Consider the following 27608-nt stretch of genomic DNA (forward strand, 5'->3'; position numbering starts at 1 on the left):
AGTAAGTTATATAGGTGAGAAAAGATTTTGTGCGCAAAAAACCCCAAAACTAAATAACGACTTATAGTGATGGGCCAATTTCAAAACACCACTTTGTGAAGCTTCGAAGCATTTTTTAATCAGCATAGGGATTCATGATTCGGATTACGTGTCAAACCGCCAAACTGCTGAAATCACGTGACTTTGGCGATTCATAACCGCTGATTCATTAAACTAAGAAGTTTTCAAAATTGGCCCATCACCACAAGACAAGTAAAAACTTTTGCGCATTCACTTCATGAAATTATTGTAGAACCACTGTAGTGATAGGGGCTTTGTAACGACGTCGGTGGTGCCTTTTATATTTCTTAAGAGAGGGAATGACATTGGTGTCAATGAAGGCCTTTCTGAGCCATCGGATTTCAACAAAAATATCTTCATTTGTGTTCCGAAGATGAACAAAGGCGGGTGTCGAACGGCAGGGTAAGTAAATGACAGCATTTTCATTTCTGGGTTAACTAACGACGTTAACCCTAAGTGTAATTTTGAGTAGCCTATATTTCTGAGAAACAACAATAAAAAGTCTTAATTTTAGTTTAAAACATGTAACGGGCTAGCAGCACACTTGAATAAACTTTTTTGTTAGTGTTTGGCGAGCCAAAATATTCAGTTGTGGAGCGAGATGAACAGAAGAACCTGCTAATAACGTTAAATTGTTTTAGGCTATAGGCTAATTTAAAGTCAATAAGTTACCTGGAAGCTGTTACATTTCTCACTCGCACACCAGTTACCAGAGTTTTATTGTCATAAGAATAACACATTAATTGATTACCGTGAACTTTTGACCATGAATACGGTGAATTGTGGAATGGTAAAATAACTTAATTTCCTTTCGCCCTGTTTGTCAATTTGTAAATCTCTCATGCAGTAAATCTAGGGGCGGTGCCAGGTGGGCGCGGCTGCAGTGACGCGCTTTTCTAATTTTTATATCTAAAGACAGATTTCTGCCAAAGTACAACCAGTCAAAGTGCGCCATTAGGAGACTACCAGGTGTTTGCGTGTCTCTCGCTCTCTCTTTCGGCTGTCGCTTACTTCAGTGCTGTCCTTTCTCTTTGTGCGCGCAGTAAAGCAGATCGATACAGCGCGTACACACAGCTGATCAAACAGATCTCTGCTCTCCAGCTCACATCACCTGCTGCTGTCGGTAAGTGCCATTTCTAACGTAAAACCTTAGGCAACCATATTTTCTCGCATTAAAAATGTGCTAACTTGTGCTAGGCACCGCTGTATTAAAAACAAACAAAAAAGATTGTGACAGGAACTATAGTAACTGTCGGAAACTATGGTTACCATTGTATTTTTTTTTTAAATTGTGGAAAGAAACTAATTTCAACTTTAACGACTGAAAAGAAAGAAAGAACAACCCTTGTGAAACTTGTTACAGTGGATGAAAGGTGACATGAGTGTGGAGTTTCATGATTTGATGTTTGACAACCCAATATGCTTCAGTGTAAACTTACCTGACCCCAAAAGAGCCACAAGGGAGTGCTAGAATATTTAATGTGTGTGTGTATATACATATTAGTTATGATTAAACTGTGCCATTAATATCCATAATTTTAACACCAAGAAATAAAAAAGAATGTCTGTAGGTCATTGACAAAAAAAATAACTTTTACAGCAACATTTTGAATTATTTGGCTGTACAGTAAATTCCAGGGGATTATTATGTGCCCAACATGTTTTATTTGCAGTTAATTTTTGCAGAAAGTGTTTATTGGCTCTGCACAATCACAGTCTATTACTCAATGTTGATCATGATAAGATTATAATGGTCTTAGTGATAAGCAAAATAAGGGGTTTTGGAGATGTTGAAAATGGTTGAAGTGACGGTTCAATGGCAGAAGCTAATCATAAAATGGGGTGTTTAGACAGTGAATGATAACAGACCACCCTCTGAACTGTTTAATTTATCAATCGCCTTACAATAACAAAAAAAGAGCATTAAACATACTTATTGAATATGGTGTTAACACAACCATCTGTTGTTGTTTTTAATTTACGCTTTGAGTTTTGTATCTTAGAGGCCAAGGGCAAAACTTTCAAAATATCTGTTCTGTGGATATATTATCCACAACCACGACTCCATGTAACTAAAACAAGCGGCAAGTAAGCTACATAATATTTCAGAAGTGCTGTTTGATGCTGTGAACTCATTTAGATATTTAAATTGCAAATAGTTTACGTGAGCTGTGTTTTGTGCATCTAAAATCACAATATCATTCCCATACTTAATAATAAACCAGCTCATTTAGAGCATACCACATTAAGTACTTTTTTTTTTTTTGCCCGACAAATCATTTTAGTGGACCATCTGTATATCGTTAATTATTTTTCATGATTCTCATTGTCCCACATGCTAAACTGCTTCATATAACCCCATCATGTCAATCTGAATCTAAATCCAAGGCAAAGTATAGTATATATAGATACTATATACTATACTGTAAATTGCTAGGACACATCATCTATCTGTCTATCAGATCATGCATCTCCCCTACCTGAAGTTAAACCCAAAACCTTTTTTATAAGTACAGGAATGGATTTTCGGTGTGTTTTGTTGAAGGGAGACACTCCAGAGAATGTGAGGGAGGAGAAGAAACACTTTTTTTTATCAGTTTAGACAGAGGTCCTTGTCCTCTTGAGCAATGGACGAGTACTCACACTGAACATAATGGTCTAATATCATTCAAAATCAGTGGCATTTGTACCGAAGTCTACAGACTACACCCCTTTAAATAAATATTTATTGTATTGGCACATTTTAGACTATAATTGACGAAACCTATGCAAGAGTAAAACATTATACTCCATATGCAATAGGTTTCAGCTGTGGTCATAACAAAAATATGTGGGCTGCTCTGTTGACAGGTTTGTGGACTTGTGTGGCAAGCGATAGGAGATTAAATCGGTCTGTCTGATTTAGTAATGTCAGAAAGCATGCTCTGTAACTCTCTCCTTATTATTCTCCAGAGAACTCTGTCTCTTCGGATCTTAAAAGGCCAGCTCTCCTTATCATCCCTCACCACCGGAAAAAGAAGTGAGTCTCAATTAGGAGTGCATGAATGGCGTAGGCGATTGGAGGGTTTTCAAACGTGAAGAATGTACATATGTACACAAACGCAGGTGTTTATGTGCATAATTATTGGCGTGTAGGTTCACTAAGTGTAGACAAACGTTTCAGTAACTGGGGTGATGTGGGCTTGCATGTGCCCAACGTGAAATTAACGGAAACTTAATTCTTCTGTAAGTTCAAAGAAATCTCAAGTTGGCAGGAGGACCTTATTAGGATGGAGAAAAGTTCACCCAGGGACTGTGTGTTATGTGTAGGGGTTTCTTCGTCCTGTCCTTGGCCTTTTGTTCAGTGGTATGTGTGTCTGGATTGTAGCCAAGAGCTTTACCAGAGTGGCAGTAGGAAAGTGCTAAAGTTTCGCTAGCTTCCAAATGAAATATTTGACCATACTTTGACCAAAAATATGTAAACCTAACGTTCTAGTGTTTGTTTGTTACGGGCTGCTGTGTGTAATAGGGACACCAAATGAATGACGGTAAGACTTTTAATTACCACAAAAAAAACTAACATAATTAACATTGGACAAGGAACTAAGGAAAACTCAGTGCTTAAATACACAGAAAGTAATCAATGAAAAAGCAAACAGGTGTGAAAGACAAATCAGCAACCAAGATAACTAATAATAATAGGGAACAACCACCGAATGAAAGACTAAACCAAAACAGAACAAGACCATTACACTGGTTGCATGTGTGAATTTTTTATAATAGTGAAATATAAGGATCAGTGTGTTTATTTAAATTAATGTTTTGTGCTCCTGTATTAAGACCAGCTGTTTTATGTGTGTGTGTGAGCCTGTGTCATATTCATCATATTCCAGTGAGTTTGTCCAAGGAGTCTGTGTAAAAAAACAACAATAAAAAAAAAATCTAATATGAAGCCAAGTAATGTATAAACCACATTTTCTCCATACAGTATTACTTTTAAAATAGTGTTTTCCAGTTACGAAAGCCATAGAACAGTAATGGACGTTATTGAAAATAATATATAATCTAAATTAGTTCTTTGTGAGTGAATTCCCAAGTAAATGTAGATGTTTTTTTGTTGTATCTGGAATAGTCATTGAAATTCATTGGTCATAAAGTGTGGCAAGCCTGTGTTCTGTGATCTCACACACCCCATCTCTCTGTGCAATGTTAAAAAGATGGAAGAATGATTTAAAATATGTTACACTATACTGTTCAAAATCTTTCTTTTGTAAAAATAAATGAATACTTTAATTCATTAAAAGTGACAGTAAAGAATGTTTCAAAAGATTTCCTTGGTGAGCATATAAGAGAATATATCTTCAAAGACTTTACTGACCCTTAAATTTAAAGTCATCAGACAGAATAGTGCTGCTTTGTTACAACAATTTTTTAAAAATCAATTTGAATGGTTTTTGATAAACATTATTTAAGATCTATTTTTTTTTGTGTTGCCAACCCTCAAATGATATAAAGACAATCTCAAAAACCCAGAGAGCAGACTTTGCCTCTTTATTTCAGTAGTCAGTCACATGCTGATGTTTATCAGTTCTGTTTTTTTATGAATGTGTTCTATTTGCACGGTGTGCTTTAGCATGTCTGGGTTTACTGAGAAATATTTCAGGGTATATTCTTTATGCATGTGTCTCTCAGAAAGAACACAATGTTTCATGAGTTGTCTCAGTAGAAGCGTTAGCACATCAGCGTCTCACCTTTACTCTTTCTGTTTACTGAGGCACCAGGCCAGACCTCTGACCCAAAACCCGCAGATGCCCTTTAGCCTACAGAACAGGGAACTCTGGGTATAAAAGTGTGTTGTTTGTTGGTAGATTCACTCATGTGTTTTCATTTAGAGCAGTCTCTGTCCTCATAAAACTCTCAACCAAATTAGTCATTTTTGAGTGAACTCACCTGCAGAAAATGTATGGGAAATAATTAGTGTTCTCAAAATCGTTTCTGTAATGATTCTTGTAATGAAAGAATTTCAGGCATTTTATGTCAAATCGTCTTCTGCTTATCCATCATTCAGAATGTTCTATACGTATTGAGCTCTTAAGCATTCTTTTTTTAAATAAATATACATATATTTTTAGATTTATATCATTTATCCCCCACAAAAGCATTGCAGTAACTGGTTATTTTCTTTTCTAACTCTCATACTCTTTATTTTTTCTTGTTGTCTTTGATTATTTGTTTTAGTACGTTAAGTAACTTGCTTATGTTATGTTTTTTTAATAAATTATAACAAAAATAAGTTATATAATCCAAATAAAGTAAAATGTGTGAAAACAGCTGTGAGTGAAGGACTGTGTGCATTTTAAGAGTGCATTGGGATTCATAGAGACACATTATAGATACAGAAATGTGCAAACACATGGCTGTCTTTGATTTAATTTTTACTACCGCAAGGTTTTGGCTGGATCTCTTTGTGCGTTGCGTGCCTGTAGCTGTGGGTACCAGGAGAGACTTTATTTTAAAAGTCTGCAATTTACTGCTTTTTAAATAGGTTATCTGTATTTTTGGCATGCTTTTCTCTTATACTATCTTTCTAAGCAGAGTATGATGCCAGATTTTTTTCTGATATTTTCACGGTTTAGTGTGTTTGTGTGTGTGTGTTCACTACTCACGGCTCCTAATGTGGTTGCACTAACTCGGATGAGTTAAATGCAGAGGACAAATTCCGAGGATGGGTCACCATACATGCATGCTTTTGTCATGTCACTTTCACATTTCACTTTTGTTTGTCACTTTTGCATATTTTTATAATAATAATAATAATAATAATAATAATAATACTGAAACTAGGCTTATAGACATGATTTATATTTATATATATAAAAAAATATTTTTGGAGACTGCTGAAAGTTTATGCTGGCTTGGACGTGGTCATAACTCTCGCTCTCTGACACAGACACATAGACGCATAATAATAATAAAAATAATAATTTGTTACATTTATATACTGCTTTTCTAGGCAATCAAAGCTCTTTACATATAGAAGGGAGGAAATCTCCTCAACCACCATGTGCAGCATCCACCTGGATGTTGTGATGGCAGCCATATTGCAGCAAAACAGCAACCACACACCTGCTGATTGGTGGAGAGGAGAAAAAAATAAATAAAATAAAATAAAAAAAATAAAAAATAAAATAAATATATATATATATATATATATATATATATATATATATATATATATATATATATATATATATATATATATATATATATAATATATATCCTGGCATTTTTAATGACCACAGAGTGTCAGGACCTCGGTTTATCGTCTCATTGGTATGACCGTGTTTGTTACAGTATAGTCTCCCCATTACTATACTGGGGTGTTAAGACCCAGACAGACAACAGGGACAACAGGGTACATCACTGCTGGACTCACTAACACCAGCAGCTAACTAGTTTCCCCAGTTAGTCTCCCATCCAGGTACTGATTAGGGTCAGGATCAGGGTGGGAAACCAGTCTTGAGCTATAGGGTGGTATGGCTGTTGACTTGCTGTTTATTCTGGCTCTATTGACAATTACCATTAGTCATTTCATTTGTTCATCTTTGATTGCAATGTTACAGTGTTGGACTCTGAACCTTTGTGACAGTGTTTAAAATAACTGCGTCTATTACTAAATAAACATTTGAATTCAAATCCGTGTCCGTCTGACTGACGTGCCTCTACTGTACACTCCTTTATGGCCTTCTTCCAGACTAAAGGTGCAGACTCCTCTAAAAGTTATAGATTGTTATAAAAGTGACAAACTCCTCAGTTATCAGTAGAATATTAGAGCCTCAATCACAAGGAAATTATCCATCAGCTCTTTTACTGGAGTGGCAGCATCTTTCAAAATGTCACCTGCAAAAAAAAAAAAAAAATTATTACCAACTCCAAAGCAGTTATCCTGTCTGTTTGGGTGTGATGAGAGAGCAGTGTAACCCGCCACAGCGGCTATTTACCTCTCTCCACAGCACCATTCTCACTTTTCGCTATGTGCCTTAGACAGATTTAGCAAAAATATATTAAATATGCATCATGTTTTACTGTGATGTTTTTTTTTTCAGTGAGTTTTTCAGAGAAAAGTGGTAAAAGGTGTATCTGGACCTAACTAGGAAAAACAGGCCTACTGCTAATTATTGGTCTGTGTTTTGAGCATGCTGTGTTGTCTTTATGTAGTCTGCCAAGTTTTGTGTCTGGAGAAACCATGAAATTCACAAGTACGTTTAAAGACCATTAAAGAAAATGCAGGCAACACCTATTTGACACTTGCAAGACACATTAAAGGTTTGTGCAATATGTACTCTGCCTTTCAAATATTTGTTGTTTGTTTGTTTGTTGTTTTTGTTGTTGATCGTAATATTGTAAAATATTAATATCAAATTATTGTTTTCTATTTTAATATATTTTAAAATGCAATTTTTATTCAGCATCATTACTCCAACTTCAGTGCATGGTCCTCCAGAAATCATTCAAATATGATTTGCTGCTCAAAGAAAATGTTGTTGTTGTTATTATAATCACGGGCAGTTGAAAACAAATATTTTTGTGGAAACTGACACATCGATGAATAGATAGTTCAAAAGAACAGCATTTTTCTTAAAGGGTGATGAATTGAGAAATAAACTTTCACTTTTTGATATGAACTTTTCCTCTTTTGATATATAAAAGGTCATGGTAATATAAGATTATCCTGTAAGTTTCAGAGCTGAAAACGTCCTTGTTAGTCAAAGAAAATCTTTTATAGACACCAAGCCCAGAAAGTGATTGTGTTCGCATCTTGATGTCATCGACTGACGCCTCTACAGAATAATAAGCACGTGTAATTCAGTAGCCCTGCTCACCGACTCATAGGATCACGCTAGCCAGCAGCAATAAACCAGCTATTCCTGGTTGTGGAAGAACACAGTCGCTGCATAAGCCTCCTTTGGATCCTAATATTAGGAATGTGTGGTTGAACTATATTTTTAATGAAGCTGACGTGGGGAAGACAGTGGTGTTGGGACAGTGGGAAGACAATCTCGTAATATTCCTTTCTTCTGCTATTCTCTCTCTTGATGTGACATTTCAAGGGTGTGCTTGCGCACGTGTATGTGTGCTCGCGGTTCACGCTTATATCGAACGATCATGCTGGCTATGTAATACAAAAATAATAGTCTAATCAATCGCAGGTGGATGAGAAATAAATCACTGTGTACTTGAATCATTCCGGTTGCCCTTTTCAAAACAACCCCTCCCTCATGTGAACTGAACTGACAGGAGCATAGATATGACAGGAGCTGAAGCTCATTAAATATGCAAATCTTATCCAATCCTATCCGTGGGTGTTCCAAGTCTCCAGTGCGTCACGCCCATCAAAACCCAGCGTTCAGGAGAGCGCCTCAAAACCAGTGTAGAAAATAGCATATTACTTATTAGTTATGATGTTTTTGAATGTAAAAACCACACAAACATCATTAGTTGACCTCAGACAACAGTATAAATTTTTTTAAAAAGCCAGTTCATGACGCCTTTAAAGGGGTAGTTCACCCAAAAATTAAATTTATGTCATTAATAGCTCACCCTGATTGTTCCTCACCCGTAAGACCTCCGTTCATCATCGGAACACAGTTTAAGCTATTTTATATTTAGTCTGAGAGCGTATCCAAGTGTAGGCACACTACTGTCCATGTCCAGAAAGGGAATGAAAACATCATCAAAGTAGTCCATATGTGACATCAGTTAGTTAGAATCTCTTGAAGCATCGAAAATACATTTTAGTAAAATTTTGTGATTGTCTTTATTTTTTAACAATTTAATAATTTATTACAAAAGTAACCTAAACTTCTGAATGCTAGTATCTGTTTAACATGCAGGAGGTGTAAGATGTTACTCTGATATCAGGATCTGTTTTCTATTTGTGTCCTTCAGTAAGAGCTTCCTCTGACAGTGTTGGGCCTGCGATGCAGTAGCCTGTGAAGCCAGGACCTCGCTTGAGTTCTTCAGAATGAGCTCCTCCCCTGGTCCGGCCCCTGCGACAGTCTTCCCTGCCCTGGACTCTGGCAAGGCCGATCGAGGGGACTCGCCTAACTTCTTACCCCGTCTGTACTCTTCCCCGCTCGGCATGGACAACCAGACCATCTGCATTCCATCTCCGTATTTGGAAGCCTGTCAGGATTATTCACCACCGCATGGGGGAGAGTTCAACCATGGAGCTTTAACACTCTACAGCCCCGTGTCCTCCACAGTGCTGGGGTACCCTCATCCCCCCGTGTCTGAAAGCCTGGTCCCGCTCAGTCCCTCAATCTTCTGGCCTGCCCACACCACACACACTGCGCTGTCTCTGCACCGCCCTCCTCCACTGGCCTACAGCGAAACACACTCACACACTGCCTGGGAGGACGCCAAGACCCACACGCTTAACCAGAGCAGGTGAGAATGTGTATTAAACAGTGCAGTGTGTGTGTGTTAAACTAGCCCCTAATAGCAGACATATTCTTTTCCTGTCCAGATGGCAGTTGTCAAAGGGATCGATCAGTTGCTATAGAGTCAATAATAGACCTGTGACCAAACAAAATGTTTTATTTTTCCTGCACTTTATCGGAGGTGCTTGCTACAGTATTTTAAATTATGCAACTTGTTGAGAAGACAATACAACCTTAAAAAGTCCCTTAAATCAGTGGCTCTCAGCTGCTGGGTCAAGGCCCAGAATTGGTCTTAAGTCGGTAACACTTTATTTTGATTGTCCCTTTTGAACATGTTGACTAAGTAACTGTAACAAGTAAATGTCAATTTATTCTAACCTTATGAATATACTAATACACTCTAATGGGAGTTAGTAGACATGTATGTGCAACGTTACTTATAGTCAACAGACTGTGTGTTAAAGGGACCATCAAATCACGGACAGGATCATCGAGAGCAGGGAAGAATTTTTTTAAATGCAAATAATAAAATTCACCTCGCAATTGTCTATAGTTAGTTTAGCGAGATAAATAGGCTATAACGTTAAATTGTCAGTGTGTGGTTGCGGGATCTAAGTGCAGCAATTCTTTTATCAAACACAAACTTAAAATGACTAAATACTCAAACAGAACAGCCAAACAATATTCAACGAGGAGAGACAATGAATAGAAAGAAACACATGGCTTAAATAACCAGGCACACTTAGAGGTGCAACAACTCAAACATTCAGTGAAAAACTATGGAACCAAAGGGTGCGTCTCAATCAGCTCACCAGCTTCTTCGGTCATAAATCAGGCTAGTTGCATAAACCTAGCCTCTATGGTAAGACTGTGTCTTAGGGTGCGTTCACACTTGTCATGTTTGGTTCGATTAAAACGAACCCTGGTGCGGTTGCTCGGTTAGTGCGGTTCATTTGAACATATGTGAACGCTGCCATCCGAACCCTGGTGCGCACCAAACAAGCGGACCGAGACCGCTAAAAAGATGGGTCTCGGTCCGCTTCCAAATGAACTCTGGTGCGGTTCGATTGATATATGAACGCAACACGGACCAAAGACATGTAAACGGACCAAAAACCGGACGTATAATGTCACAAGATGCGACGCATAGTCAGCTGATTTGACGACGTGGAAAGATCGGTGTATCCAAAATGAGTAACGTTAACGTTAGAAGGCAAATGTGGAGCAACGAGGAAGTGCCTAATCAATATTTGGTCAGACGAGCATGTTTCGAAAATGCTAGAAAAAACACACAAAAAGCAAACCTGGCTCTTCTCATCAAAGTTCCTGTGTTGCCCATTATTAGCAGGTACAGATGACAGAACGGCCGTCTCTTTTCTGCACAACGGAGGAAATCCTGCTGCTGTTTTGAACATTTTATGAGCTCTTCATGAGTTCTCAGCGGGTAAAAATAATGCCACATGTACACACGCATAAAATGATCGCGTTTAATCCAGCACACAGCATTGTTTTGAACATTTCATGAGCTCTTCATGAGTTCTCTGGTAAAAAATAATGCCATATACACGCATAAAATGCCCGCACGTGTAATCCGCACACAGCATTGTTTTGAATGTTCGGTAAACGAGCTCCTACGTTAGGTTCGCTGTTAAAAAATGCCCCTGTGAACGCTAAGCGGACCAGGACTATTATGTTTTGTTTTTGTTTTTTGGTCCGGACCAAACGAACCAAACTAACCGAACTACAAGTGTGAACTTAAGCACTAATTTGTCCAGCTAGCAATTAGTCAAAATGTAATCAGTCTTACTTTTCTAATTCAAATTGAACCAATCCACCATTTTATGTAACTGATTTTAAAAAGTTAGGACCAGTCTTAAAGAAAAAAATTAGATGACTAGTCTAAGTGGTATATGCAACAAGCCCCAGTATATCGTGTTCACAAATTCGGGCACTGGTAAGGCTCACTACACATCGGGACATTGATTGGTGACTCTATTTCCAGCAACACGACAGCATTATTGTACAACATCATTACTGGTATTTATGGACAGCAGCAGAACTTATATCGTTTTGACTTGTTTTATGTTATTTAAATTACATTATGATAATACTTTGTTTGTTGCATAATGTTTCTTGTTACATGCAACTTTTCAACATGATTTATGTTCCGCACTTCAGAACTTCTGTTAAGGGAACATGAAGTCTTTATGAGTGAGTCATTAAATCATTCTTTTAAGTTCAAAAACACTGATAAATCCAGTAATGAAACAAGTCAGGGTGTGTCTTAATCAGTTCCGTAGTTCATTAGTCAGGGCATTGATCAGCGAGTCAGCCATTTGAAGGGCTGTCTTAATTGTAGAATCCTTCAAGTATACTGAAACTGCTCCCTAAAAAAGTCCCACAATGCACGATAAACCCAGGGTGCATTCGATGCTCATGTTACCTCAACGGAAGATCCGAAGCGTGAAACTTAAGACACATGAGCCAACTCATTACACATAACGACAGATAAAGACATGCAATATATGTTTTTAAAAATAAAATTAGAATGATTATATTTCAGCATAAACATAAGATAAGGAATGTAATCTTGATAACATTTATAATTTATTTACGGCTGAAATGTTGCACGCATATATGTAACAAGCAAAGTATTTATCACAATGTACATTAAATAACATTATAAGTAATGTCAGAAAGATATAAGCTCTGCTGTTGTTCATAAATACCAGTAGTGATGTCGTACAATGAGAAGGTTGTCACATTGCCGGGAAAATAGTCATCACTGTCCCAGTGTGTAGTGAGCCACCGTCCTTTACTGTCCTTACCAGTGCCAGAACTCATGAGCTTCAGGAGCTAGGGAATTGATTGAGGGAGACACTCATAGTGAGCATCGATGCTCCCCGGTTTTAATTTTTTTTGTGGGACTTTTTAGGGAGCGAACATTTCAGTGCTCTGGCAGGATTATCAATTAAGACAACCCTTCAAATAGCTGACCCCCTGATCAGTGCTCTGACTACTTAGCTAGATAGCTAAATAAATATAATAATAAAAAAATTAAATAAAAAAAATGCTGTATAGGTTGCAATATATAATATAAAATATAAAATAATTTAACTTAAAGAGGAACACCATACTAATACTGTGTTTGACCCCCTTTCACCTTCAGAACTGCCTTAATTCTACGTGGCATTGATTCAACAAGGTGCTGAAAGCATTCTTTAGAAATGTTGGCCCATATTGATAGGATAACATCTTGCAGTTGATGGAGATTTGTGGGATGCACATCCAGGACACGAAGCTCCCGTTCCACCACATCCCAAAGATGCTCTATTGGGTTGAGATCTGGTGAACTCATTGTCATGTTCAAGAAATCAATTTGAAATAATTCAAACTTTGTGATATGGTGCATTATCCTGCTGGAAGTAGCCATCAGAGGATGGGTACATGGTGGTCATAAAGAGATGGACATGGTCAGAAACAATGCTCAGCTAGGCCGTGGCATTTAAACAATGCCCAATTGGCACTAAGGGGCCAGGAAAACATCCCCCACACCATTACACCACCACCACCAGCCTGTACAGTGGTAACAAGGCATGATGGATCCATGTTCTCGTTCTGTTTACGCCAAATTCTGACTCTACCATCTGAATGTCTCAACAGAAATCGAGACTCATCAGACCAGGCAACATTTTTCCAGTCTTCAACTGTACAATTTTGGTGAGCTTGTGCAAATTGTAGCCTCTTTTTCCTATTTGTAGTGGAGATGAGTTGTACCCAGTGGGGTCTTCTGCTGTTGTAGCCCATCGGCCTCAAGGTTGTGCGTGTTGTGGCTTCACAAATGCTTTACTGCATACCTTGGTTGTAACGAGTGGTTATTTCAGTCAAAGTTGCTCTTCTATCAGATTGAATCAGTCGGCCCATTCTCCCCTGACCTCTAGCATCAACAAGGCATTTTTGCCAACAGGACTGCCGTATACTGGATGTTTTTTCCCTTTTTACACCATTCTTTGTATACCCTAGAAATGGTTGTGCGTGAAAATCCCAGTAACTGAGCAGATTGTGAAATACTCAGACCGGCCCGTCTGGCACCAACAACCACGCCACACTCAAAATTGCTTAAATCACCTTTCTTTCCCATTCTGACGTTCAGGCTGGAGTTCAGGAGATTGTCTTGACCAGGACCACACCCCTAAATGCATTAAAGCAACTCCCATGTGATTGGTTGATTAGCTAAATGCATTAATGAGAAATTGAACAGGTATATTAAAGTATGTTATTAAGTATGAAATTGAATGAATGAATGCAAACACAGACTTCAATATGCAATATACATTGACTCAAAGCTACTATATATACTTTATTTAAGAGCAGTGAGTGATTTTTCTCTTTTTTTTAAATTTGATTTTAGAGGCGAACTGTCCCTTCAAGGACAAGTGTTCACAATCACTGCGCTGCTAAGACCTGTTCTCATCTCATACAGACACATGCGATTTTACTTTCACTTTAGAATTTCACAAGCGCGTTTTGAACAGTGAATGCCGAACCGAACGGTTCAATATTATATTGAGAATCGTTACATCCCTAATATATACTGGAAAAAGTGATTAGTTGACTTAACTTAAAAAAGTTAGGAAATCTGTTGCCTGACAATTATTAAATAAATAAACTTCATGCATAATTAAAATAAGTTATAAAAATTAAGGAATTCCACATAAATTATTTATTTCAATTACTAGAGGTATGATGAGACACTACTCGAGCTGAGACGAGACACAAGATTGGGTTACAAGAACGAGAGAAGACGGGATGAGATTTTTAAACAGATTTTTAAGAAATCCTCAATGAAAAAATACATTACTGGAAAAATTGTTTGCAGGTGCATTTGAAAAGTTTAACTCATCATCTAATGTAATGAATGTCATTTCAGTTTTACTTTCTGAGTATGAATTATCATATGCAGTCAAAGACAACAATACTCAAGCACTGTTAAAGGTTTTTCCACAAACTCAACTGATTGGCTTCTCTCCTGTATGATTGTGTCTCCAGACCTTAAAGCTGCATGTTTTTTTTCTCGTGGCACAATATCTCGTCACACCCCTATCAATTACACATGGTTTATTTAATAATTTTAAGGCAACAGGTTTCCTCACTTTTTTAAAGTTCAGTCAACTGATAACTTTTTACTGATAGAAACGTCATAACAAGCTCATATAGCAACACACTTGCCACCACCCAGAACACCCCAGCATCATGCTTTACACAGGACACCACCCACATTTTTAGGAAAAGTAAAAATGTTTACTTCTTGTCCTCTTTTACTTTATCTGTACCTTCATCTTTTATAGTTCTGTCCTTACTCATGCAAAGCTGTTAGGGCAGCAAGTGGAAGGTGATGATGGCTTGAATCCTTCTCCAGGCATTGTGGGTAAAGGAGATATGCACTTCTGTGCGGTGTGTCATGACTACGCCTCTGGGTATCACTATGGTGTCTGGTCATGTGAGGGGTGCAAGGCTTTCTTCAAGCGGAGCATTCAAGGTAAAACTCATGGTCAAACCATTTAACGTAACAAATACATGTTCCTCAGAATTTTGGCTTTCTGAAATGCCATGGTAGTCAATGGAACGTTTCTGTCTTTCTGAGTTTTTTTGGTGGCACTTTATTTTATAGTACATGCACTTAATTGTACTTACAGTGTACTTACCTAAGAAAGTCCTGGTACGGCAAGTATTATACGCTAACTACATGGGTTAAGGTTAGGTTTAGGGGTAGGTTCAGAATTGGTACCTAGTTATTACCCAGTTATTGTAATTACTTTAATAAGTACATAGTATGTACATGGGGAACAAACAGGACTGTTAAATAAAGTTCCCCCCCAATCCTCAAATTACTGTACTTGTTCTTTACACAGATTTCTCTGGATATGTCAGGGTCAGTGCACTGTGTTCCCCCATAAGGACTTAAAACAAGTTTGTTATGACCTTTCAATCAATAGACGCTACTCAAAAGGTCAGATATGTAAAAACACATAAGAATAATGAATCTTAGTCAAAACCACACATTATTTTATTCTTTAAAGGACACACACTGTCTTATCATGGAATACATTCGTTCCAGGCAAAAATTATTCCCTGGCCAGTTTGTGATGTTCTTACTAATACCTCCATGGATTCCTTCATTATAAAAAATTATTATAGAGAAATATTTTGTAATTTATATTTGATAAACATCATATAAAAAAAAATATTATAATACATAATAATTTACTTGGTACTTGTATATAAATTTTTTTAATTTGCGCTAAAATATATTATTTCTGCCAGCCCTAGTTGTAATATCTTACACAATAGAGTGAGATGACATTAAAAAGCCACTGTAGATTTGTGGTCCAGCTTTCCCCCACAAGGTTGTGAGCTTGATTATTATTTAAATTACATTTTCTCCCAATCTTCTTCAGGACACAATGACTATATTTGTCCAGCCACCAACCAGTGCACCATTGACAAGAGCCGACGCAAGAGCTGCCAGGCCTGTCGACTCCGCAAGTGCTATGAAATGGGCATGATGAAGTGTGGTACGCAGTGCCTATCCCTTTTTTATGTTTAGCCACATATTTATCATATAGAAAGAAAGATATCATTCTTTAAACTTTTGAACATCCTTTATTTGGAAATACATTACAATATAGAAGTGAAGTGGGTTGTAAATACCGCTTCATGTTGATTTTGTCTGGTGTCAAGTCAGTATTTACCTATTGGATATGTGCGTTGCATATGTGTATTCTGAAAAGATGATTTGGACAGTGTGCGCTGTACTGTGTGTAATTGTGTGTGTGTGTGTGTGAACAGGCGTGAGGCGGGAACGCTGCAGTTATCGTGGTGCTCGTCATCGTCGCAACTCTCAGATCAGAGAAGGCTCGGGCGGGGCGTTAGGGGTCAGAGGTTGTCCCCAGCATCATTTAGAAATTCCTCTCAATCCCAGCGATCACCTCTTCCCTTCAGGGAGCAGAGCTGAGGGGTGTGGCCTGAGCTTCTCCCCTGAGCAGTTGGTGAACTGTATTCTGGAGGCGGAGCCTCCTCAGATTTGCCTGAAAGAGCCAGTGAAAAAGCCGTACACGGAGGCCAGCATGATGATGTCACTCACCACCCTAGCTGACAAGGAACTGGTGCTCATGATCAGCTGGGCCAAGAAGATTCCAGGTGTGTGTGTGTGTGTGTGTGTGTGTGTGTGTGTGCTTGTATAAATATATATTAATTATTATGTAAGTTACTTGCTTAGTTTATTATACAAAGTTCTTAGGTCATCACAGATTCAATTTTATTCTTGTAATTTCTAAAAGGTTAATGGCATTTAGTCATCATCAAACAGTTTAGCAGAATGTTGCTTTTATCTGCAATGCAAGTGAAAGGTGAACAGAGGCTGTCATGCTGCACAAATGACAAAATGCTTCATAAAAATCCTACTTGTGTTAGTATATCTGTATGTGCTCTTACCTCCAGCATTTGAATGGCAGCAGCTGTGTGTAGGAGTATTTTGCAAGGTGTTTGTTACTCCTCTCACAGGGTTCGTGGAGCTGACACTTTCAGATCAGGTGCATCTATTGGAATGCTGCTGGCTGGATATTCTGATGTTGGGATTGATGTGGAGATCTGTGGATCATCCCGGGAAACTCATCTTCTCACCCGACCTCAAACTGAACCGGTAAAACCTCCTACTGACATAAGAAAACTGCTCCGTCCACAGCACAAATGACAATGCAGTGTATGCTTTAAATGAAATGTGTTGCAAACACACCTTTATTTTGGAATTGAGGGAACACCTTCATAACCATCTGTGTAAAGAAAGATCTTTCTTTTAACCAAAAAGACAACTCTGAGAGGATTATTTGGGAGTATTTACACTACTGAGAGTTTTGATTCGTTTTCAAAATCTGATCTTTATTACTGAATGTGTACAGTTTGCTCATATCAGATCTGTGTGTTCCGACACACATGTTCAAGTCTACCTACTTTGGTTGCTATAGTAATCATAAAGCATACAGCACTGTGCCAAGTTACTTCTTTTCTAACAACTGGCAGCAGAAATCTTGACAGCATGAAAAGTGCTGATAGAAAGCTGGAAATATGACAGAACAAAATGAAAAAATTCAAAACAAAAAATTCAACACATGCCATATTGTCTTTCTGCATTATGGCATATGATCTATAATGTCAAAAGCTGAATGATGACAAATTAGCTTGAATCTAACAGATTAGACTCAAACATTTTCCGATTTGAATTGGATTTCAAGCCACCAGATGTATTTTGAATGAAACTTGTTCAAATCAGATCAGTGTGTTTGCACCAGATATGTAAAGAACTCTTTAGATTAGAAATGGTTGAAACCAGAAGGCGTCCTCCATCAGTGGGAGAGATCGGTTCCTATCTTGCTTGATGGTAATATTTAAAAAACACTGGTGTTTAGGGAATTTATTCCTCAACCTTCAGATAATCTGCTATTGTGTGTGTCCATTGTACACAGTGTTTGTGTGTGACATGCGGGACTGTTGTTGTTGAAGTTAAGAATTAAGAATTAATTAAGAACGCTTGTCTTGAATGCAAAGAGATTTCATCTTGTTTGTCATGATCTGTTTTTACTGCATACTGCTTTTACTGCTTTATGATCTTAAGTTATTTTGTTTTTCAATTAAATGTCTTAATTAAAGAATTTTATACTGGAAAACAAGACAAAAATAATATATATATATATATATATATATATATATATATATATATATATATATATATATATATATATATATATATATATATATATATATATATATATATATATATATAAAAAAACATATGTATAATTTTTGCTGTGTGTGTGTGTGTGTGTGTGTGTGTGTGTGTGTGTGTGTGTGTGTGTGTGTGTGTGTGTGTGTGTGTGTGTGTGTGTGTGTGTGTGTGTGTGTGTGTGCGTGTGCATGTTTATTCATTTGTGTCTCTGTGGAATTGAATATTCCTCTTCCTTGGTGATTATCTCCAGGGTCTTAACAAACCTTGGTGTGTTCTCATAACACAAGCTTAGATTGTACTATTCATTTCTCACACACAGTTGTTTGTGTGTGTGTGTGTGTGTGTGTGTGTGTGTGTGTGTGTATGAGAAAGTATTTGAAACAGGATGTGCTTTCTTTGTCTTTCACCTGATACTGTAAGGTTGTCTGTATTCATTCAACATAAGATGTTAAAGTACCCTTCTAGGCTTTTTTTCTTTTTTAACCTTTTTTTCTTTTTTACCCATAACAAATATAGAAAAACTTTATAATAATCATCTAACGATGGCAGACCTCTCCCACCCTGATCTTTAGCACCTATTTAGCTTTTCCGAATATTACCTTTTTATGCAGTGTGTAATAGCTGTTTGTGTCTGCCAAGTTGTATAGATGAAAGTGCACAACTGCAAATAAAGTTATTGTCTCCTAAAAGAAAGAATAAATTCGGAAGTTCTAAAATGAGTTGTAAACAATTCCAGTCTCACTTCCTTACTCTTACCTGCATAATAAAGTAACACACTTGGATAATGCCAGATAGCCTATGGTCTCCATTTGCTGCTCATGAACGACGTCTACTTTGACTTTGACTGAGACTGGAAGAGTTTTGCTCGTGATCGAGAAGTCGCTGTTTTCAGCACTGCAATTCCACTTTGCAGACACTTGCAAAGAATGAGGACTCCTGAAAAAAACCTGACGCTATTATACAGTACTGTAATGGTCGTTTTGTTTACACTGCACCGTAAGTGTGTGATTGTAACCAATCACAACAGTTTGATCCTGTTGAACAATTTGAGTTTAGAGAAACTGAATCGAACAAACCGTTTTCAGACTCTTCGAGAAATTAGGTGATGTGCGTTGTAACATGGGAAAATTGGATCCCTTTAAACCTACTGTAGGAAACTCCAAAACACAATTAGGGACCTTTTTAGGAAACACTAAAACAAAATTGAGACCATTTTCCTGTGATTCCAGAGTGATTAGCCACATGACATGTATGGATCAGATTGTTTTTTTCTCATCTATCTCGGTTTCAGACTGTCTTTCTCTACTTCTTTCAGGGATGAATGGAATTGTGTTGAAGGCATCATGGAGATCTTTGACATGCTGCTGGCCACCACCTCCAGATTCAGAGAGCTGAAGCTACAGAGGGAGGAATACGTCTGTCTCAAAGCCATGATCCTTCTCAACTCCAGTATGACACTACTCTGATTGTGTGTGTGTACGAGTAACATGCTACATAGCTTGTATTTTTTCTCAACATAATTGTAGGGCTATATGCTTAGCATGTTGTTCAAAAAGAAAAGCTTTTGATTTACATTACTGGCCAGTGGTCACCTGCCAAAGCCGCCCTCTTGTGTTTAAACCCTATAAAGCCTGCTTCTAATTCATACATGAGAATTGGCGCAGTAAAAATCCTCCCTCACATCTCCCCCTCTCCCCTATTAAAAGAAATGAGAGAGTGAGGGATAGATGTGAGGGAGGATGTTTCAGCCGGGACTTTTTACTGCACCGAGTCGAAGTACTCTCAGAAGTGTTATTCCATCTCCTTTTTAATCCGCTTAGAAAAGCGCCACGTTTTATTTTATGTCATCATACTTGATCGTTCAACTATTAGTGTAACTGTGTTTAAATAGGGAATACGTGGAGGTGTTTGGTCGCTTCTAACTTGATCTCTGTTTGGTACCATAGTGAATGAACTGCGCTTAGTGGGCTAAGCTAAACGCTATCAGATCGTCACCGCGCGTCAGAGAGATTAAGAGCACACACTGAGACGAGAGAGGTGTGTATCAATTCGTTTTAGTTAAGGGAATAACAGTTTAATATGAAAAAGCGGTGAAGTATCCCTTTAGCGATTTAAACTTTTCCTTTTTGTTAAAACCTGAGCAAACAAAAACACTCTGCTAACAGATGTGGATTATACCAGCTTCTTTGAGGATGGAGAGTGTGTGTGATCATGTGCTAACTCCACACAGCAGCTCTGGATCTGGCCTTTCTGTGCTTATTTCCTCTAGATCTGATTAGATCTGGTAATCATGTAAAATGTTTTAAATAATTGTAAATAAATAAAAAAACTAGCGTAACTATGCTCAAGTTTGAAAATGTTTTAACACATCTAAAATGACTGAATTTGAATAAAGTTTGTGAGACACAATTTTCCAAAGACTCCTCAATATTATTTTATTTTCAAAATACTGCAAATCATGTTAATACAAACGCCTTACAACGGGGACAAATGCGATCAGAGCTCGTTTTCGGTTCGACCCTCAATTCAAGATGTTTCGGTCGGTCTGAGCTGCTATTAGGTTTTCCAAATTTTGCAAAATTGTTGATGGAGTGGTGGTGGACACCAGCTATTATCATTTTTTTTTTTTTATAACGATGGCAAAAGTCGTCAGAAGCCATTGCAACATCTTTGAAATCACAGTGTCTCAGATGTTTCTCCGTCGCTCTGCATAGGTTACGTCATCGTCCGGTGGTGATGCCCCTTTGGAAATGATTTGTCTATGAAGCTTTAATGAGTTAAGCCAGACCATAACTCAATTACTACCGAGAATGGTCTGGTTTTAACCAGGCTAAAGCAAAAAGACAAATCTACTAAAACCATTTCATAATTATACCGTACGTCTACTTGATTCTCCATGCATAATTTTTGTTCATATTAAATCATGTTAAAATGTATGTATGAAACAATTAGAAATTATAATTCTTGCACCCACAATCAAAACTGTAGCGCTTTGATACTAATCATTTAAATCTTATTTTATGCAAGTTATCTAAAGCTAATTACAAACCATCAGAATTGCATCTTCACTTTTCAGCTATAAAACTAACAGCAACTGCAACAAATTTCATATTTTGAGTTTTTTCATCTTCAAGTGTGAGCTCCTCGTTCTCTCTATATTATAATATATGATCCATAAAAGGCTGATGTAACAAATATATGATTAGGAACATAAAACACATGATATATTTTGTCTAAAGGTACAATCAACTGTTAAAAAAAGATTTTTCTGAAAATTATTTTAAATGGCAGGCTTTACAGGTTTAAAGCAGCAGTCTGATTGCTGACCCTATTAATAGATTGTCTAGATGGCAACCGCATCAGACCTCATCCTATTTTGTTCTTATTAACAGATAACTGTTCAAGCTTATCGCAGACTCCTGAAGACGTGGAGAGTCGTGGGAAGGTTCTGAAGCTGCTGGATTCTGTGACTGACGCTTTGGTTTGGAGCATCTCCAGAACGGGTTTGTCCTCTCAGCAGCAGTCCATCCGGCTCGCCCATCTGCTGATGCTGCTCTCACATATTCGACACCTCAGGTGCCACTGCAGACTGTTTGTAATCACTCTCATCTGTCAGTTTGCTCTTCTTGACTCTTCTCTGGTTATCTATATAGTAACAAAGGCATCGAGCATCTGTCAAGCATGAAGAGAAAAAACGTGGTGCTGCTGTACGATCTTCTGCTGGAGATGCTGGACGCCAACACGTCCCAGAGCAGCCGGATGCTGGCAACTCGCACAGAAACCTCTCTCCGGACGGACACACAACAGAGCCAAGAGATCCTCCACACTTCTAGACCGCAGCCTGCACCGAAAGAGAGCGACCAGGAGACCCAGCACCGTCCACAGTGAGTGGATGCCTGCGTCGGCAGGCACACATTTTGAATTGCCGTTTTTGGGAAAACAGAAATCATAATTTGTGAAGAATCCATCCACATCACATCAGTACTTAATTCACCTAAAACAGTAGCTCTTTACCAAAAGGATGATTCCTTACTACACTGCCCAGCCAAAAAAAGTCAATGTTTGGATTTAAATAGGCAATTGCTTAAAGGGATAGTTTCCCCAAAAATGAAAATTTGATAAACAAAGAAAAAAACTATCCCTTTAAGAGACTCAATATCAGGCGTAAACTCACGGGCTGCCACAACCTACACACTCTGACAGCTCAATTTGCTTATTTGTCATTTTTATTAGTAAAACACTTATCTAAAACCTGATGACACACCCACTGTTTCTATCTCTGTTCAGTCATCTGCGCGGTAACTCACTCATTATATTAAACAGACACGTTCAGTATTTAATTTTAGTGTCCTCTCCAACTCAGTCACAATAATCCAGTAGCTGTGGCTTTGGGAATGGCCTCACAGGGCAGCGAAGCATTCTGGGAATTGTTGTCTTTCATCCCCATGAGACAAAAATATATCTAGACTAGAAAGCACCAAATTCAAAAAATAATTTCAAATTTCTACTACATTAATGACCCAGTTTAAATACAGATTCATCTTCCCAGCGCTGAAGTACCCCTTTAATTGTTGATGCACTTTATTTTATTTAAACCTCCTCACATGTAAGTTTAAAATGAGTCCATAAATGAGATTTAAATCTGAGTTTAAAGTTATGGAGCAACAGGATTAAAGTAAATCTATTTTAAAGGGTTAGTTCACCCCAAAATACAAATTCTGGCCGTAAGACCTCAATGTTCATCTTCGGAACACAAATGAAGATATTTTTGATGAAATCCGATGGCTCAGAAAGGCCTCAATTGGCCGCAATGACATTTCCTCTCTCAAGACCCATAAAAGGCACTAAAGACGTTGTTACAAAGTCCATCTCACTACAGTGGCTCTACAATAATTTTATGAAGCGACGAGAATAGTTTTTGGATGCAAAAAACCTAAATAACGACTTATATGAGGATTTAGATTACGTGTCAAACCGGCAAACTGCTGAAATCATGTGACTTAGGCAACCCACTGATTCATAACGGTTCGAAAATTAGTTTGTTGAAATCGGCAATCACTATATAAGTCGTTATTTCGCTTTTTTCCACACAAACTATTCTCGTTGCTTCATAAAATTATTGTGGAACCACTGAGAACCTTGAGAGAGGAAATTACATTGTGGCCAATTAAGGATTTTCTGGGCCATCGGATTTCAACAAAAATATCTTTGTGTTCCGAAGATGGGCGGAGGTCATACATCTTTGGGGTGTGATGCAGGAGACTTTACAGAGTGCTTGACTCTTGCATTGTCAAAACAAGTTGACCAAAAATTTTAATAGAGTGTAACTATAAATAGTGGTAACACATATTTGTGTCTCTCTCTCTCTAGAGCTGAGGAAACATTGCACTCTAGTCTTCATCGAGAGGACATGGACACAGACTGACAGTTTTTCTTCTGTATGGTAATTGAATTCGGACCATCATCCTTTTTTAAGGCTGTGTATTGTGTAGGGGATTCAAACCAGACCTGGAAAATACTAACTTTATTTGATCAACAACCGGACCCAAGCAGGGCTTTCAAATGCCTTTTAGTCCTACTTCAACATGCAGTTTGAACTACTTTCCTTTATGCCATAATGTCAACCTGAAGAGAAATGCGTCTCATCCAAACCAATCTCAATCTTAATCGTGTTAAATATTCAGGAAATCACAAATGGAACGTTTTTAAGGCTGTATCCATTTCCCTATAATGTGAAGTTTAATTTCTGTGCCACTAATGGCAAGCAAGCAAACTGTTTAAAAAAAGATTTAAACATTCCCGCTTTCTGCCATCGCTCCACAACCAGGTTGCCCCACCCCAAACTCATGCCATTGGTTGAGCCGGTGTAATGTTTTCTCCTTTTAAGCCATTCAGATTGCAGAAATTACACACAGCACATTTAAACATTTTGTTTGTCATCCAAGATCTTTGAGTTCTTGTTTCTCTGAAGACTGGCCAAACTAAAGGAAATGGTATGCACACTTCTAATAGTTTATGCATGTTGTACTCTGTGTCTGTATAAGTGGTTATTTGCTGTCCTTTGGTGCTTTTCGTGGTTTATAAAGTACTTGTCGTTGACAGTAAATGTGACACTTTTAAAAACCGTTTGCAGCTGTAATCTTAAAGCCCGGATTAAACGCACAATCAGCTGTATCATTTTGGAAACATAAGTTTGTAATGTGTAATTCCAGAAGCATTTGAAGTTTTCCTGGTGCTGCAAGTGCTAGTAATGGTCATCCTGACAAAATGGCTTGTGTGATCACAACCTACGCCTAAAGTTTCTTGAGAAACGGCAATTGCGTCAAAGCTGGAGTGTGTAATTTCTGTCACCAAGTAGTATTGCAAAAAACATTTTCTAAATTTTTTCCCAAACACTCCCTCATCTGCCATTGGCTGGACGAACACAGTCCCAAACTCATGCCATTGGTGAGCCAATGTTACTGTAATGAGCAGGGAGAGATGCTCAAACAGTGTTTTTACTCTTTCCCCGCCACTGATGTAATTGTCTGGCCTTTTCACTTATATACGGTTGGGGGCGCTATTATACATCTTCTGAACGACTAGAGAATCTGAATCTGAAATGCTGGAAAAAAGAAGCAGAAACAAGTGATAAAAGCATTGTGTATGCATGTTGTATTCTTTGAAAATCACGATTTTTCTCCGCGTTTTTTTTCTTCAAAATATTTGAAAAAAATATTTTTCCATGAAACTTACCAATATTTAAGTGTTGATAAAACAGTATGCATGAAGCTTAAAAGCGGAGGCTCTGTTCTTTCTTTTTATATATTGCATGTTCGTATGCTTTTTTTTTTTTAAACAGTTGGTGAGGAAAGTTTTAATAGCTCCACTGCGTTTACAGTTTTTGGGAAGCTAACTTACAAACAGTTTTTGGCGCTTGAGTGATAGAATGGAATTCAAGCGTAGTTCAGGCAGACCACTGTTTGCTAAACGTTATCAGCTGACGCTCAGCTGATTTGTTACTCCACCTACTCTAATCAATTCTAGTATTTAAGCTCATTCAAACTCATTTTCCTCAGTCTGTCGCACAGACATTTACACAAACCTCCCCCCCTTCACCTCCTAGTATCTTCATTATCGAGTATTAGATTCTGTTTAGAACTCTATTTTTACTATTGTATATTTTTCTGTAATCTATGCTAAGAAACTTTTGGTTATTATGAAGGCTGGGGGATTGTTTCAAGGATGCATCTCGAGCTGTCTAGTATGGCAGCTCGAGCATCTTTGAGCCTAAGCCTTCCGAAAAAATCAAAGATGGTCAATAAATTTCATTCTCAAAGTGGTCCCGACTAATATAGTATTTTGGTTAAACAGAGGTAAGCAGAAAGTATTTTACCATCAAAATTACACACTTCAGCTTCAAACAGGAAGAAATATAGTTGATAATACAAAATTAGGTCTCTTTAGGTAGCAAAACGACATTTCCAAAACTGTATACAGCTGCAAAATAAATGTGGGAATTAAGTGAACACTAGCGCATATTTGTACTTGATGTTTATTTGTAGTAAAATTGACTCAAAAAAAAAAAAGCACCAGCATCACATCTAACTTCATAGTCTCTTCAAACAGTGTTTGACACTGACAGTGCAAGGTTTGCTGCTAAATAAATTCATATGAAAGTAAATGTTTCTGTGTTTAATGAAGATTTATCTCAATGCAATCCACAATTAAAAACATCAAATGAACAGCAGTTTTTTTTTTTTAAAGAAACTCATAAATAATATGCAATCTGACACTTTGGCAGTTAGTATGAGCAAAATATTGACTAATTTCTTTTCTCACCATATTAATAAAATGAAATAAAAGACACACAATCACATTGATTCATCTAAAATGTGTTTCTGGGACATGAACTAAACAGAGCATCTGGACACCAGAGTCTCCTGCCAGAGAAATGCTATATGAACAATCAGAAATATTTTAGATCTCCAATGAGATCATTTACCAATTATAATTTAATAATTTCAGTAGTTTTACATTATTCACACATGCACAAATAAAAACACCAAACTATAAACTGAATAAATTAAACAAAGGACTATTACATTTGCACACACCCTGATGCCTCTGTGTCTCTCCTCCATGGCTTTAACCAAAGAAATGGCAGTTAAAACGGCTACAAATAAAATATATTCATCATTGCTATCATTAGTCAATTAACATTGACTTCTATAAACACAACTGATATTCAAGCAAGTCCCATCCCTCAGACATATAAACAGGGATTCTAGTTAAAAAATACAGGCCGACTCAAAGTCTATGAGTACTATAGGTTCAATTATCTGTCATTTACATTTCAAAAATAAATACATTTATGTGAAGGAGCGTTTAAATGAGTGTGCTGCTACATACTATACAGTTTGAGAACATTTTAAATTGCACCTTCAAATCCAGGAATACAAATGTACATCATGATGAAAGGTTCCTGAAATCCCTTTCCTTGAGCAACACATTCAGGAGCTGGATTTGATCGTTGCAGGAAAAAACGATTGAATATTGACACCCAAACTTCGCTCACGTCAGACAGAGCTACAGGTTCTGCTACAGGAGACGTAACCCGGGAAGTGTGGACAACATCCCAACTGATTCTAGTGAGGCTGTGTTAGCGAAGGGTGCACGTGTTCATGTGGGCGGGGGTCCGTTGGTGTAGAGGAGCATGGGGTAAAAGGATCGGGCAAAGTTGTTGGAGAGAGTGCAGCTGTAGTCGTCCTCTGAGAGAGGCACCAGGCACGCCACAACCAGCAGCAGCAGGAAGAGGATGTGGAGAGGGAAAGCCGCTCGCAGGACACGGTACAGGAACGGCCTCGCCGGGGACGAATCAGACTTATCAGCCCTGCAGAACACACAGTTGCTGTAGATATAGTTACACAGTAAAACATTTTCACTCAACTTTCATTCTGCAAGAACGTATTCAATTTATAAAGTAACAGTAATGGCTTCTACATTGTTACATCGAATACTGAAAACAAATTCATTGTACCCACATACATATTTTGCAGCAAAACTGTACTTACCATTGATAATAAAAAATGTTTCTTGAGCAGCAAATCAGCATTTAGAATGATTTCTGAAGGATCATGTGACACTGAGGACTAGAGTAATAATGCTGAAAATTCAGCTTTGGGTAACACTTTAGAGTTTAGAATAATGGGCATTAGCTAACATTAGTTTACTACATTAGTTAACATGAACTAATAATGAACTGCACTTATAAAGCATTTATTTATCTTAGTTAATTTTAATTTCAACATTTATTACAATCTTGTTAACATTAGTTAATGCACTGTGAACAAACCATGAACAGC

The 27608-nt window shown here is 37.6% G+C and overlaps 2 protein-coding genes across 4 annotated transcripts in view; one reads left to right on the forward strand and one right to left on the reverse strand.

Moving 5' to 3' along the window:
* Positions 1–1006: 1006 nt before the first annotated feature.
* Positions 1007–23780, forward strand: esr2b (estrogen receptor 2b). Of its 2 annotated transcripts, XM_067422573.1 has the most exons (11): positions 1007–1183; positions 3013–3079; positions 8989–9489; positions 14831–15021; positions 15941–16057; positions 16332–16682; positions 17046–17184; positions 19580–19713; positions 21657–21840; positions 21918–22148; positions 23635–23780. In XM_067422573.1, exons 3-11 carry the CDS (start codon positions 9065–9067, stop codon positions 23687–23689), a joined length of 1827 nt encoding a protein of 608 aa, XP_067278674.1. In that variant the 5' UTR covers positions 1007–1183; positions 3013–3079; positions 8989–9064; the 3' UTR covers positions 23690–23780. The 2 variants fall into 2 exon arrangements, with proteins under 2 accessions (XP_067278674.1, XP_067278673.1); XM_067422572.1 differs by lacking the exon at positions 3013–3079.
* A 2000-nt stretch (positions 23781–25780) lies between these two features.
* Positions 25781–27608, reverse strand: part of syne2b (spectrin repeat containing, nuclear envelope 2b) — a 131305-nt gene continuing 129477 nt past the window's right edge. For both annotated transcript variants that reach the window (XM_067422571.1, XM_067422570.1), the window contains one exon: positions 25781–27136. In XM_067422571.1, the coding sequence (XP_067278672.1) occupies positions 26926–27136 (211 nt within the window). In that variant the 3' untranslated portion in view covers positions 25781–26925. The remainder of the gene's footprint in view (positions 27137–27608) is intronic.

This window comes from Pseudorasbora parva, chromosome 17, assembly GCF_024679245.1.
Source record: "Pseudorasbora parva isolate DD20220531a chromosome 17, ASM2467924v1, whole genome shotgun sequence".
Classification (NCBI taxonomy): Eukaryota; Metazoa; Chordata; class Actinopteri; order Cypriniformes; family Gobionidae; genus Pseudorasbora; species Pseudorasbora parva.

Excerpts from the sequence above, each read along its gene's own strand:
- esr2b (XM_067422573.1), top strand. The coding sequence starts at position 9,065 with ATGAGCTCCTCCCCTGGTCCGGCCCCTGCGACAGTCTTCCCTGCCCTG. Across the intron at positions 9,490-14,830 it reads CACACGCTTAACCAGAGCAG|TTCTGTCCTTACTCATGCAA; the intron begins GTGAGAATGTGT and ends CATCTTTTATAG. Across the intron at positions 16,683-17,045 it reads CTGGGCCAAGAAGATTCCAG|GGTTCGTGGAGCTGACACTT; the intron begins GTGTGTGTGTGT and ends CTCCTCTCACAG.